Here is a 13648-nt window from a genome sequence, read left to right on the forward strand (position 1 = left end):
TGTGCTTATATACACTGTTGGGGACTGAATACCCAGGGTTTTTGTTTTGTTTTGGTTTTTTTCGTCCAGAAGCAGACTGGACAGTAACTGTGATTTATGGAATTTATTAAAGAAAAGCTCTCAAGATCTTGAGGGAGAGAGGAAAAAGCTGTAACACTGTGAAACTGTCCTCCTTATATTCCCCTCTGACCTGCTGATAAGGTCTCTCCTATCAGCCAGCTGCAGCCATAGAACCACGCGTCCTGTGGGATGGAAAATTCCTGTGATTTGCCCATCAGTCAAAACACCAATGGCATCTGACCATCAACTGCGAGTCAAAATGTCTCACATCTATGTACGGCGTCGCTGCACTGGCATTTGACCAAAAGTGGCTTCAAACAAAAGCCCAAAAAGTTCAATCCCCAACACAGACCATGAGAATGTCAAGCACCTTGCAAACAAATTAAACCAGAGTGATTTCCTGAGATCATCAAGGATATCAGAGCTTCTAACGCCCTAACTGACGATGAAACATGAACTACAACTACATGGCAGCAGTGGGAACAAGAGTGCACACCAAATAGTGAAAAGGAGTTCAGAAATTTTGTGAATTAGACGGTGACAAACATGGAGGGAACACTGAGGTAGCTGTTCAAATCAACTTTTCAGAAAACTATGGTTGAAAGAACTGAGGTTCAGGCTACCATATGCTACTATTTTGGATAGCCTCTGCCATGAAGAAGGGGACAGTTCTGCAGAAGGTCAGGGAGGAAAATACCTCTGTAACCACTCAATTTTATCAGTGAAACTGCTCAGTGAAGTCCCATTGTAAAGGCGCTCCTGATAGAGTCGGTGGAGCAATCAAACGTGCTGCTGATGACATTGTCGAAAAGGGAAGAGATATCCAGACTCCAAAGGATCTCTGCTGTGCACTACAGGAGAACACACATCTGGCTGTTTTGTGCTTCTGGATATCTTAAGATGTGTCCAGATATGTTGATGCGTGGCTAAGTCAGTTGCCATTTGTTTAAGGAACTATATGAAAATACATCAGGCTACACTGCATACCCCAGGGAATGTAAGGCACAGAAAGTTGTCCTGCTTTTACAGCCCAGAAAAGTCCAATCAAGGATCCACAACCACCTCCACATAATCAAACTCAACATTGCAGCCCACAAAACAACACACAAGATTTAGTCTGGAAATTTGTTGTTGTAAAATAACATGGCTAACCCTTTGTTGGCCATGTTCTTCAGCTGGTGGAGAATGACGCTGAAGTGAGCTGCATAAGACAAACTGTCATTACAGTACATCTGATGTCATCTTTTACTACATTTCCCATGTGCAAGCAGTCAATATTTCAAAGCCAATGTGATCCATCAATCAAAGATGAAAACTATGCAGCCCAGACTGGGAAAGATTCAATGCAATGGGGTAACTCAAATATCCAACTCTACTCATAATATGTGGAGATCTCAACTCTAGCTGGGATACTTTGAAGTTCATCTTTTCATCTTTTCATCTTTCAGCATCTGTGTCCAAAATATTACTGACTTGATATTGACTTCATGTCAATAATTAATTACATTATTGTCTGTGTGTGTCAGACAAGTTTAATGTGCAAGACGTTTTTAGCTGCAACCGGCTAGTATAAGTCGCTGTGTCGGTCAGTAGGGTTGGTCGGTCCAAAAATTCCAACAAACCCCATAGTGAATGTACAACAACGGGATACAGAGCTACACCTGTACTTTTCTCAGGTAGCCACACTGGTGCTTCATCTCATTTGGTAGGGCAGCGGACTTTCATGTGATGTCCCGGATTTGGTAAATGTAGATTTTGTATTTGGTTTCGCAGAGCCAAATAGGTCGCAGGTTATCATGAATTACGTGGGGTTTTTTAAATGTTCATTCATTCATATGGTATGGCTCGAATCCGGCCCGGGGCCTTTGCTGCATGTCATCCCGTCTTTCGTGTCTCCCTCCACTGTTACTCTCTAATAAAGCAGAAATACCTAAAATAAATCTTATGGTATGTCAGTCATTCCGAGTAATGATGCAACAGTCAGGCAAGGTAACACATTTTTCAAGTTAAATTACATTATCCATTTTCAGTGACTTCAAGATGCAACTATCCTTCCCCATTTTCTATGTGGCATATTCAGACAATTTTGAACATTTTTCACTTCAAGTTTTTGTGTGATGAGCTTCAAAAAATGGACCAGTGTCAGTGGAGAAGCTGTAATTTGTGAAATTGTTGCACAATTTTGATTTCTTGAGAAATACATAACTTAAGATAAAACTTGTAATGTCTATTAACTGTTATAAGCTAATAACTCTAATTATTTTTAAGTTAATCACTGTTATCAGGTATGGCATTTTAATAGAAGAAACCATTTGATTTATAATTAAAATGTACAGGAGACAGTGGAGTCAACCTCATTTCCCCAACAAGATTGCAGTAGGCCTACTCTTTAGAAGATTGAGTGAGCAAGTGATGAACTTTGACTTACACTTCACTACATTTTTACATATAGAGTACTTACACCACAAATTTTGTGGGCTCTCCATGACATTGCATCAGAACCAGGGCAATCATAAATTGAAACTGCAATTGCATCTTACGCAAGCATGTGGATGTAACTGTAAAACTAATGCTCAAATTCATCCATGATGGTGGCTTAGTTAACATTAACCAGAAGACATTCATCCAGCTACAGTGTTATTGGTTTGCATTTGTTGTTTAACTAGCTTGCTAACCTTGCTATCTAGTTGTAGAGCTGATCAAGAAACATCAATGTAATGCAAGTGCAAGAACATTATTGAATAATGAGGGGCATTTAGAGTGTTTTTTTTTTGTTTTTTTTTAAATTACAGCTCAAATAATAAGCAGTGCATTTATAATGCGACAGTGCATTTATACAGAGTAAACTATTATCAAAGTTGACAACACAGCTATGGGAGGAGTTAATGCTCACGCTCTACATCCCACAGCTCGTGGCCATTTTAAGTAACTCTTGTTTCCGATCAGCTACTTTTTACTTTAACTCATGTAGATTTTTGCACAAGCAATTTTAGTTAGTAAAAATGGAACCAATAGTGCTTCTACATCAAACAAACATCACCTGCAAAAACAAACTCTACTAGAATGCAGAAAAAGATTATTTTAAAGTTTTTATTCTTAAAAATGAGAAATTGCAACAATCAGGTTCTGGTATTAAATGAAAGTGTTAAATTGACAAATCTGGCCACTTAAAACATGTATGTCACATTAACATTTCTTAAGGAAAATGGTATTATGTGATATTCCTCTTTCGATGCAATATAATGATCTGAATGGGATAGTGAATATCCTTCAACCCCATTCAGTGTTCAGTCTGACTTTCCACCCGTCCGGGGGAGGGGGCAGCAGTGAGGGTGGCAGGTTGGGAATGGAGAGGAGCTGTAGAGGAATGTCACTTTCCGTTTGGCTTCCTTCATCGTCTTCCTTATCTTTCTGAACTCTGTAGAAATAAAGAATTGACGAGTTGAATTCTAGATCAATAGGAATAACCATTAGCCATGCAAACCACGTATGAATAAGTGTTGAAAGCATAATGAACATTCATACCCTTTGCTACCGAGGGCAACTCTTTTCTTCTCCCGTCTAGTGAGCCAGTCTTCTATGCTTCGCTCTGGGGTTCTGCCCCAACGGCCGTCCCTGTGCTGTCGTTCATCTGAAAGAAAAAATAAATCTTACTCCTCACAATATGGAGCTATTCAACAGTCACCTTGATATCTATTGCATTCAATTACAACTCATTGTGCATCTGTCATGGACATTTACACTCTTCTCTTGTGCAATCAAACACTTGAAATATGCTTTTACAGATGAGAAAATTATTTACAATGACTATAATATTATGATCTATTAGATCTGTGGTATCTTGCTCTCACAATCCCATGTGATGCATCACAACTTTGAGAAGCCTCAGTCACATGGTAGACAGCACCACCTTATGGTTACAGGCAGCTCACCTTCAATCTGCATTTTTAGGTTCGTCAAATCCTCTTCGGACATGTGAGAAAACCTGCAGTTGGGGCCAAAACCACAAATTCCTAATACAGGAACACCAGAAAAAAAAGATATATCATTACACATAGTCATTTGATATCATTCCCTCTTCAATGACAGAATGTAGAACTTGACTGTGCTACCTTTTTGGAGAAACTTCCTGCAGGGTTTCTTGGCTTGCTCATCATACAGAATGGCTGCAGAGTCTGCAACATGATGAGCAAAATGTAAGCATGTTAGACAGACAGACAGATTTTTACTCATGACCCTTTATGTCACCTTCTGCTCTAAAGTAAGTAGTTTAATAGCCAATATGGCAAGCTGGAGTGTAAGCTTGCTTAAATCTCTAATCTGGATCTAATAAATAGGCTTACAACTTGCTTGGTATTTTCGATTGGAATGTACAGGATCACTACTAAAAATCACACTAGCACATCATCTTATATCATTTAATTGGATTATAACCACATCTCTGAGGTCTGAGAAGAACTGCAAGTCTTACCTCTAAAGTGATCAAACCAGGCCTTTTTTGCTCTGTGATGCTGAACGCCATTCAGGTGTTTTTTCCTGTTGTGCATGTTGTCCTGAAAGGACCGGTCACAGTAGTCACAGTAATACCGCTTCCCCATGGCTCAGGTCATGTGTTCAAGCCACACAGCAAGGTGTCAACTTTCAAATGTCTGAAACACAGTGAACAGCAACACGACCGTCGTTAAGTAACGTTTCTGACATATAGAGTTCATAACAGTGCTAATTTTTGGAAGTTGTTACTGATATCATTTCCAGTATTTCTCTAAATTCTGGATGGACCTTGCCATGTTATCCACTGCTAGATATGAACACAAAGCTCCTTCCCTACAAAAGGGAATCCCCAGAGTTTCCACAAATAGACAAATGTTATTCCTGTGATTTTGGACTGGGATTTCCCCACAACTGCTGATTCCTACTTTCTACTGCTGCAGCAAGCAGAATTACCCCACCCCACCCCCACCGACAGTCTCCACAGTAGAGTATCTGCCTAATGTAAAGGCCTGATCCTTACTATCAAGAACACCAAAACTAATACTGAAGAAGGACAAGAACAAGAACAAGAACAAGAAGAACAACAACAATAACAACAACAACAACAACAACAACCGCCACCACTAGGACGAAGTGGTAGCCTACTTGTACTGCCCTCTAATGGTGTATTAAAGGAAGTGCATCGGTGAAACCACTTTTATTTTGAAATTGTCAAGGTAGGAACCACATACAAATGCATTGCTTCCGGTTCACAATAAAGAAAACATTGTTTACATTTCGATTAGTGTTTTGAGAATAGGGATACAAACAGACAAAAGTCTGAACGTAAAAAAATTAATCTGTAAACCTATGAATGGAGATGTAAAATGATAACCGAAGGCATGGATAGTTATTCGTTGTTGTAACGTGGATTTAATGAGCAAAACGTGTGTTACAATCCTGTTTATAGATGTACAGAACCTTAACGTTTCTTTGGCTTTGCGAATCACTTTTTTAAGCTTACGAACCGATGTTGAGTTTACCGGCCAGTGTGTTGCGGGGTAAATACATCGGGCTAACGTCGAGCGTAATATTCACAACTATTAGTCAGTGTGATATTATGCTGGCTAAGTCCACCTTAACCCTGTTGAAATCGAACGTTTAACGTTAGTGGTACGACAACTAAGTAAGGTGGACTGATTTCAGTCATATGCATTAACTGATAATTCATCAAAATTCAGTATGTGTTAGGGGTAAAAGTACAACCTAACTGACCATTGGCGAGATATTGCTGTCCTCTTCGTTGATATTTGCTTTGAAATGCGACGCTACACTCAGTAGGAAATGACCTTTTTACCGTTTCCTTATTGTGCGTTCAAGTGCTGGTGAAAAAGTCCGATACCCGGGACTTCCAAGTTGGCTGCTAAGTACACAGCGTTGCGTTCATGAATTATTTTGTGGGAAAATCAAACCCGGAAGATATGTGCTAATTCAGAAACGTAAAATGCATTCTTTAAATTAATTCGACAATTTAATGCCAACCCACACGTTATCGGTAGCCTATCATGAAATAATTACTGCACCAGTACAACAAAATATTAGTATTTCACAAAAACAACACGATTATTTGGCATTCAAAACAGGAGCGATCTGGTCAGCCCAAGCCGGAAGTGAGCGCAGGGTTTCGCTCTTGTCTCAACCTCTTCCGTAGCTCACTGCACCGTCGTCATGGCGCTGGCAAAGTCTGTCTATAATCTGCTCTTCAAGAGAACGTCTACTTTCGCTGTAACCATTATGGTTGGAGCAGTCTTATTTGAACGAATGTTTGACCAAGGGGGCGATGCTATTTTCGAGCAACTGAATCGGGGGGTAAGTGTGTCCCTTGATGTTTTACTGCCCGTTTTACCCTGACCTTGTAAGTAGAGGACGTACCAGCGTTAGCTAACACTTAAGCTAACGTAGCTTGTTCGCTAGCGGGTGATAGCGGGTGCTGTTTGCGTTTACCGGTGTAGTGCTGTATGTTGGAATCAGATGGTTCTTTTGTGTAACTCTTAATTCTGGGTTTATTACAGAAACTCTGGAAACACATCAAACACAATTACGAGAACAAAGACGAGGAATAGGATGCGGCCCGAAGTTGCGACAGAAACGAAGTAATTCTCACACTTCCATGTTCCATTCTTCTTGGATTCCACACCTGAATCACAATCAACATGGACTATGTTCTGAAAGTCATGCCCAGGCTGGCTTCAGGCTACCAGAAACCCCGTGGGAGTTAAAAGACTGGTCAGAGCATCATGGAGATGGAGTAATGGTTCCTGTCAACTCGTCAACTCGTCCTCTCCCTTGTCATTGCTTGTGATGCCTTCCTTTCCCTCACAACTTGTAAATGGCTTGTTAAATTAAACAGATGTGTTAAATGTCATACAGCGTTCACAATGTTTTGATTTGTTGATGCACAAACATTATGTATACATAACAATACTTACATGTCTTTGCACCAATCAATGTTGGGGCCATTCATTCATTGAATTTAGAATGCATGGTAAATTCCAATTCACTTCCTGGAGTTATAACACTGTGTAATCTCAGATGTGGTAAGAAAAAAACAGAAAACATGGAATCTTTCAGAATATAATTGAATTAAATTAAGTTTTCTGAAATTCCAATTAAATTCCAGTTCTGTTTCCTGTAGGTTTTTTCAAATAACAATTACACTTCCTCATTTGAATTGGAATTGAGTTCATTCTTGAATTGACCTCAACCCTGGTACCAATACAAGTATTGAATATGCCCATTGATTATATTCTTTCTACCATGTTTTTTCTCAAGTGATATCTCATAATGCCTATTGAAGAGCATAGCATACATCACAGACACATTATGTTATCTGAAATTTTGTTCATAATAGGTAAAGACATACAGATATGTTTCCACTTAGGGCCTCTGTTTTATAGCAACACTGATCATGATACTGATGGCTGGTTTGCTAACTGCATGTTTGCAAGCTGTGTCTAAATATAAGATGAATACTTGCATCCTATTCATAGGTCAGTAGCTCAAAGGTTTGGACAATGATGACAACTTTTTTAGCATGCCACAAGTGTAGGGCCTTGTGTCGGGATAACTGCATGTAGTTAAGTCACTTAAATGCTTCTTCCCCTCTTTATGTGCTTAAGTAATGCTTGGGTATTTCTTCAAAGGGATTAGAAGGTAACAAGGTTTCCAAGCCATGATAAGACAACTAGTCTGTCAATACCAACTCATAATGAACAGTTGCTTGCTCACATGACAGTAATGCAATTTGATAAAGCACCTTGGATGATGTGTTTCACATGGGGTCAGCCTTGTAATATTATCACTGATTTGAAAGAATCCTATTTTGCCCAGCAGGTGGAGCAGCCAGCAGGTTTTGTGTTCAAAAGCTTGCAGACCGATACAACCTTTGCATCAATAGCGACTTTAAACTCTGTTTTCACTGGACATGAACATGCATTTTAGGAATAAACTTTCTCTCCAGCAAGAATCTTAATTGCTTATTACATTGCACATTCGTTGCATCGAAGATACATTGAAGAAAGCTACCTGTTTGGCTGATGAGAAGGAGCTGCTCAGAGACATAGTCATGCACAGGTGGGGTGCAGGGGGGCGATGGCCCCTGTCCTTTTTATCCTAGGCGACCTTTTCAAATTGAAATACCAAGATTGAGTTTCTAATGGAATGTTGCTAAAACTGATCACCTGAGGAGCTATAAGCTAAAAGGGGCATAACCAGTATGAAGGGCATTTTTTTAACACTACTACCTGCCTAAATATGGTCCTAGGCCATGCCTTAAAACTTCTTACAGACTGGCAGCTAATTCCTTATGATCCAACCAGTAGGTCTGTGCTACTCATTTAGGCCCGGCCCTATCAGGAAATAGCCCATGCTACAAAAGGCCAACTAATTTATATTACAGTGACAAAGAAATGTGTGTGGCCATCTCTTCCTATGTGAAGATGGCATGAATCAATTTCCTAAGATGGGTAGGGGAGAGGGGTAAGTGTGTTCCTCTTGCTGTTTTTCTTCAAACTTACCTTCCTTTATTGCAATGACAGACCTTGGCAAGCTTGTTAATGAGGCTAATTACTGCTATTTGAGTCATTTCAGGCAGTCAGTTAGCTAACATACGTCACCTAACCTAATGTTAAGTCACCTAGCTAACTTTCATTCTTGCCTACCATTCTGCCCATAAATGAATAAAAAGTGGTATTGAGTTTTTGAAAGACAAACTATTGAATGTGATGTCATAACCTTACGCCATGTTCTCACCTTACATCATTTCGATTGTTGTCATCAACTGGAGATGTAACACACATTTGAAGCACTGCTCACATTCTCAAACCATGATCCCCTCTTCCACTTTCCTCCCTCTAATGCAAATAGATGCACTAACAAGACAAAGATCACATCCTTACATTTTATTATCCTTCATGTAAAAGTCCAATACACACGTTATTATACCTGCATACAGTAAAACAGTGTAGGTTAATTTAGGCTGTCTCTACATGCATGCATTCACGCAAACAAATTTTGTAAAATGACTTTTGCATGGCCACGCAAACAATAAACTTTATTTATAGCTATAGCACTTTTCCAAACAACCGTTGCAAAGTGCTTTACAAAACAAAATAAGATAAATGAATAAATACAAGAAAAGAATACATAACAGAGGAAAGGGACAAATGAGAATAAAATAAAAAAGGACAAAATTACTACAGGGATGAAACTACATAAAAATGAATATTATAAAAAGGCTTTCAATTAACAAATACAACAATCTCAGATTTAGGAAATTTTGGGACATCCAGCACTTAAAGCGTAACTAAACCCCAAACCCAAATCTGTGTAAAGCACCTGTTGTGTTGAAGTTGACATCACCTGGCACCAAAGATCAGATAATCTGTATTTAACAAACAACAACCAGATGTTATGTAACCATAACATTACCAAAACCATAAATATAGGCTTTTATAAACATAGCCATACAAAAAACATAGCCATAAACAATTATAAACAGGAAACAAATATCCACCCTGAACATATTTGATGCTAGTAAGAACTGCATGAATAATCTGCATATATATGAATTCCAAAAGAATATATTGAGTAATGTGAGAGGAGCATATGAGCATTGAGCAGTATTTTGTATCTCAACAGCATCTCAAGTAAAAGAAAACTGGGCAGTCACCCTCTAGACAGTCTAGCTCAGGATTTGCCAATAAATCTTCCCAGAGAGACAGAAGTTCAGGGAAGTTTGCCTCATTTGCAGAATATTGCTAATTGAGGTACAGGTGTTTAAAAGGATAAAAAGAGGATTATTGGGCCACAATACAACCTATTTTAAAGAGTGCATAAACACACTGTTTTCAGCCAGTCTCCAACTCCAACTCTCTCAATGGATCACCCATCTCTACTTGGGAGCGTTAAAAATTTTCTGATCGTACAGCATTTGATGCTGCCAAAAATGAAATACCTGGCTTGACATCACTCACTGAGGTGTGGCCAGAAGTGAAACACAGTTGAAAGTTTCAGCACATAGAGCAGTGCATTTTGAGATTTTCTGCCCCTAGAAGCAGATGCAGGACTTAATTTGAAATTTGCTATTCACCATGTTTACAGATCAAAAAACGTGATTTAGTGCTGATTCGGTCTTTAATGAGCATCGATCCAGATAACAAATGTGACTGAACACTATCAAAGTAATTCATGTATCTGCTTAAAGACATATTCAGGGGATGAAAATGTGCAAAGGATGCTAAAATAAAAGGAGAGACTGTGATAAAGAGTTGGAGTTGGAGTGTTAGTGACAGATTTGTTGTGTGTTAGTGTCACACACACATGCACGCACATACTCAAGCACACACACAATGTAATGTTACAGTATACATTTACTCAGAAATATTTCTTTCATCCCAGTCAAACTTAGAAGAGATCCTGTCTCAAATTTCTCAGTGCATGTCTCAATATTCAGTAAATAGCATCTTTTAACCAACCCCATAATCTTGTGAGCCACAGGCTTACCCCTAGGTCTGATAAGTACTGTATTTCAGGTGTGAGCATTTTTCGACAGAGTGTTCTGAATTTGGGGTCAACATCTTTCTTCATGTTGTATCCCAGGATGGAAGACTCTCCAACTGGCTGCCAGGGCAGCAAGCTACTATCCTGAATCATCCTGGCTTCGACTGCGTCCCCACCCTCAATACAGATGGCCTTCATTTCAGCGTTCCTCTTCCTCAGCTCACTTACCTCCTGTTTCATTCTTTTTTTCCCGTAAGCCTCCACTCTGGCCCAGAATGTAGAATTAAAGTGCTGATAGAGTCTCCAGTCCACCGCGTTCCACTCTAAGGCTTTGGCTCTCAACTCAGGAGTCAGTCGAGACACAGATGAGCCCTTGCGTGCATTGAGCTTAAAAAACAGCAGGTCCTCCATGGTCCAACAGAGCGTGTCCTTGAGCAGGATAAGAGACTCCTCGAAGTATTCTGCTATGAGGACCAGATGGAAATGTTTAGACAGGGTATGAATATCGCTCACAACACGGGGATCATCAGCCTCGAGGTTATTGTCAAAACCAAAGTCAAAAAAGAGCAGATTTTTCAGATAGAATGAATTGTAAGCCTCTGGGGTGTAGAAGGCCCGAGGACGGTGCAGAAACTCTGCCAGTTTGTCGTCTCCACTGATCCTCCATGTGAGGGGAACGGCTCGGTGATAGTAATGGAAGGAAGACTCAAAGAGCTCCACCGGGTCACGTAAGATGGTTATGTACACAGCGTCTGGAGGCAGAAGCTTGGCGACCTCTTGAGCAGCAAAGCGCATATGGTTACAAACAATGTTGAAACAGTCTCCAGGCTGGTAGTCCTTGACTTGGGAGCACAGGAAAGGTGATGGGTAGAAAAAGTCATTGCGTCCATCAGGGAAGGCAAACTTCAACTTGTGCTTTTCTCCAAATCGGAAGAGGATGTTGAGTATTGTGCTGCTAGCAGTTTTGTGGGTCTTCATGAACATGATGTTCACCTTGGGAGAGCATTCTTCTGACTTGGTTTTTGTGCCTTGAGAGTGGACGGTCAAATTCTTCTGCCATGATTTTGACATGCTAAGAGCACAAGAGCGTTCATGGGAGCCCCTGTGAATAAAGTATATGGGTAAGTAAAGACTGAAACTCAGACTCCTTTGATTTATCTCAATAAAATAATGCTTTCTTTGTAAATATTTACCTACTCTCAACTTGAGTTGGGTTAGATAAGCTGTACAGTACCAGCATGACGGTGGTCAATAAAGCCCAGAGAACCAGCCCTCCTATTATTGATTTGGGCTTCCTTCCTTTAATACCAAACATATTTCAAATTCAAAGGGGAACCTGAAAGGACAAATTAGAGAGAATACATGTATACAGGAAAAATGTTAAAGAGAAAAGACCAAAAAAGCTTAAAATTTTGGTTGACAGGCGTCCTGGTGGTTCAGTTGGCTAAGGTGCGTACCGTATAACTCTGGCGTCCTGGGTTCAAATCCGGCATGGGACCTTTGTTGCATGTCATCTCCCTCTCTCTCCCCACTTTCCTCTGTGTCTCCACTGTCCTGTCAAATAAAGCAAAAATGTCATAAAAATAATAATAAAAAAGATTTTGATTGACATGACCGTCTGAATTCTGTTGTGTGGCTGTTATGGGTATTCTCATATGAGTTCTTTGTCTTTCTGGCACAACTTCATGTCCCAATGCAAACACCTGCCACAGTTCTTACACACAGACCTGCCAGTCACCCCTGACTGCAGCTACAATGGAGTGACCATAAAAGACACATGCTTTATGATAGTGGCTACCCATGAAACAGCTAAGCTTGACTTATTTAAATTAAATGTAAGCTATACTTTAGTATTTATCACTAATAGGGGGAAAAAAAGGCCAAAAGAAGACTTATAGACTGAGAAATTAGATAATATCTGATAAGGAAGAAAACTGCTGCATCATTCTTTTTTCCAAATAAAACACAGAGCCCCCATGTTTGCACACCAAACATGTTTACGGTTCTAAAATTACCTTTTCAACAAACAGCAGAAATGAAGGGAGAAAAGAGCCTGCAAGAATGACATGGACAACCACAATTTAAGTATAAGCAGCCATATAGCATACTGCTCACTTCAGTAAATGACTAATAATTTTCGTCTGATTTTAAAGTGAAACTGTTTTTATCAAATTCATAATCTCAGCTAAAAACCTAACTAATGTGATCTTTGCAAAATATAATTTTTTTTTTTTTTATCAAAATAGAAGCCCACCTCTGACACTGAACAAACGCCTAGTCTTCATGAAAGAATAATTTCCACATTCATTCAAGTGAATGCTGTCTTGTAAAAAAGTGCATCCCTTTGTATACCTCCTCAGGTGGTTTTCTTGAACATTCAAAACATGATATCATCAAAACAGCCACAGAATAGAAATAAAGTGGTAAATTAGGAAGGAATGAGTGCAAATCAGTGTAAAACAAGTTAAAGGCTTGATTTACCTGTAGAGACAACAGCATCAATGGCGTCAGAGTGAAGATTGAAGAAGGTTTTCTACAGAGTGAAAAGAAACCCCTATTCCCGACCAAGCTGTACACACTCCCTGAAGTCACATCTCATTGGTTGTGAGAACTGAGAGAGGTCAGATATAAATTCCCCTCCCACATTGTCTAGAATTGCTGATCTGTTACATGTAATGTCCTCTGTTATTGGTGTCCTGTTGGACTCCTAAACCTCAAGAGTGAAATGCCAAATGCTGATCAAACTGATCCATCTGCTGAGATTTATATTTTGACAAATTAGTTACAATATTGTTTTTAGGCTCAAAATCCAAATTATATCCACACTGGTTGTTATCTTAACTATACTTTTATTAAACACAGGCATTTAAGTTTAATTTAGTTTTTTCTTTTTTCAGTCTTGGAGAGTTGTTCACATCAGGAAAAATGAGAGCACCATAAAGGCATCTCTGGGAAAAGGCTCTCCCTCCACACAGACAAATTTGGGAATTTTGCATATACTATTCTATAGTGGAATAGTGGAGTTATGGGCAATTGAGTGTTATCAGCAGCATGTAAA

The 13648-nt window shown here is 39.4% G+C and overlaps 3 protein-coding genes across 4 annotated transcripts; 1 reads left to right on the forward strand and 2 right to left on the reverse strand.

Annotated features, from left to right (window-relative positions):
- Window positions 1-2842: 2842 nt before the first annotated feature.
- On the reverse strand, window positions 2843-5903 carry zmat5 (zinc finger, matrin-type 5). Of its 2 annotated transcripts, none has more exons than XM_071899551.2 (6): window positions 5806-5903; window positions 4532-4709; window positions 4173-4235; window positions 3993-4073; window positions 3586-3691; window positions 2843-3478 (listed from the first exon to the last, which is right to left on the reverse strand). In XM_071899551.2, the coding sequence occupies exons 2-6, from the start codon at window positions 4656-4658 to the stop codon at window positions 3331-3333; spliced, it is 525 nt and encodes a 174-aa protein (XP_071755652.1). In that variant the 5' UTR covers window positions 4659-4709; window positions 5806-5903; the 3' UTR covers window positions 2843-3330. The 2 variants fall into 2 exon arrangements, with proteins under 2 accessions (XP_071755652.1, XP_071755653.1); XM_071899552.2 differs by having other exon boundaries at window positions 5797-5850.
- Window positions 5904-6226: 323 nt separating this feature from the next.
- On the forward strand, window positions 6227-6955 carry uqcr10 (ubiquinol-cytochrome c reductase, complex III subunit X). Its single transcript, XM_071899553.2, has 2 exons — window positions 6227-6399; window positions 6603-6955. Exons 1-2 carry the CDS (start codon window positions 6259-6261, stop codon window positions 6651-6653), a joined length of 192 nt encoding a protein of 63 aa, XP_071755654.1. The 5' UTR covers window positions 6227-6258; the 3' UTR covers window positions 6654-6955.
- A 2049-nt stretch (window positions 6956-9004) lies between these two features.
- gal3st1b (galactose-3-O-sulfotransferase 1b) lies at window positions 9005-12111 on the reverse strand. Its single transcript, XM_071899555.2, has 3 exons — window positions 12048-12111; window positions 11784-11926; window positions 9005-11692 (listed from the first exon to the last, which is right to left on the reverse strand). The coding sequence occupies exons 2-3, from the start codon at window positions 11903-11905 to the stop codon at window positions 10540-10542; spliced, it is 1275 nt and encodes a 424-aa protein (XP_071755656.2). The 5' UTR covers window positions 11906-11926; window positions 12048-12111; the 3' UTR covers window positions 9005-10539.
- Between the last annotated feature and the right edge of the window lie 1537 nt (window positions 12112-13648).

Source organism: Centroberyx gerrardi, chromosome 2 (genome assembly GCF_048128805.1).
Source record: "Centroberyx gerrardi isolate f3 chromosome 2, fCenGer3.hap1.cur.20231027, whole genome shotgun sequence".
Taxonomy (NCBI): Eukaryota; Metazoa; Chordata; class Actinopteri; order Beryciformes; family Berycidae; genus Centroberyx; species Centroberyx gerrardi.

Bases quoted from the DNA above. Each gene is read 5' to 3' on its own strand.
- zmat5 (XM_071899551.2), bottom strand. From the start codon at position 4,658: ATGGGGAAGCGGTATTACTGTGACTACTGTGACCGGTCCTTTCAGGAC. The intron at 4,236-4,531 runs GTAAGACTTGCA...ATCATGTTGCAG, and splicing joins CTGGTTTGATCACTTTAGAG to ACTCTGCAGCCATTCTGTAT. The intron at 3,479-3,585 runs GTATGAATGTTC...TTATTTCTACAG, and splicing joins GTTGCCCTCGGTAGCAAAGG to AGTTCAGAAAGATAAGGAAG.
- uqcr10 (XM_071899553.2), top strand. From the start codon at position 6,259: ATGGCGCTGGCAAAGTCTGTCTATAATCTGCTCTTCAAGAGAACGTCT. The intron at 6,400-6,602 runs GTAAGTGTGTCC...GGTTTATTACAG, and splicing joins TCGAGCAACTGAATCGGGGG to AAACTCTGGAAACACATCAA.
- gal3st1b (XM_071899555.2), bottom strand. From the start codon at position 11,905: ATGTTTGGTATTAAAGGAAGGAAGCCCAAATCAATAATAGGAGGGCTG. The intron at 11,693-11,783 runs GTAAATATTTAC...CTTTATTCACAG, and splicing joins CCAACTCAAGTTGAGAGTAG to GGGCTCCCATGAACGCTCTT.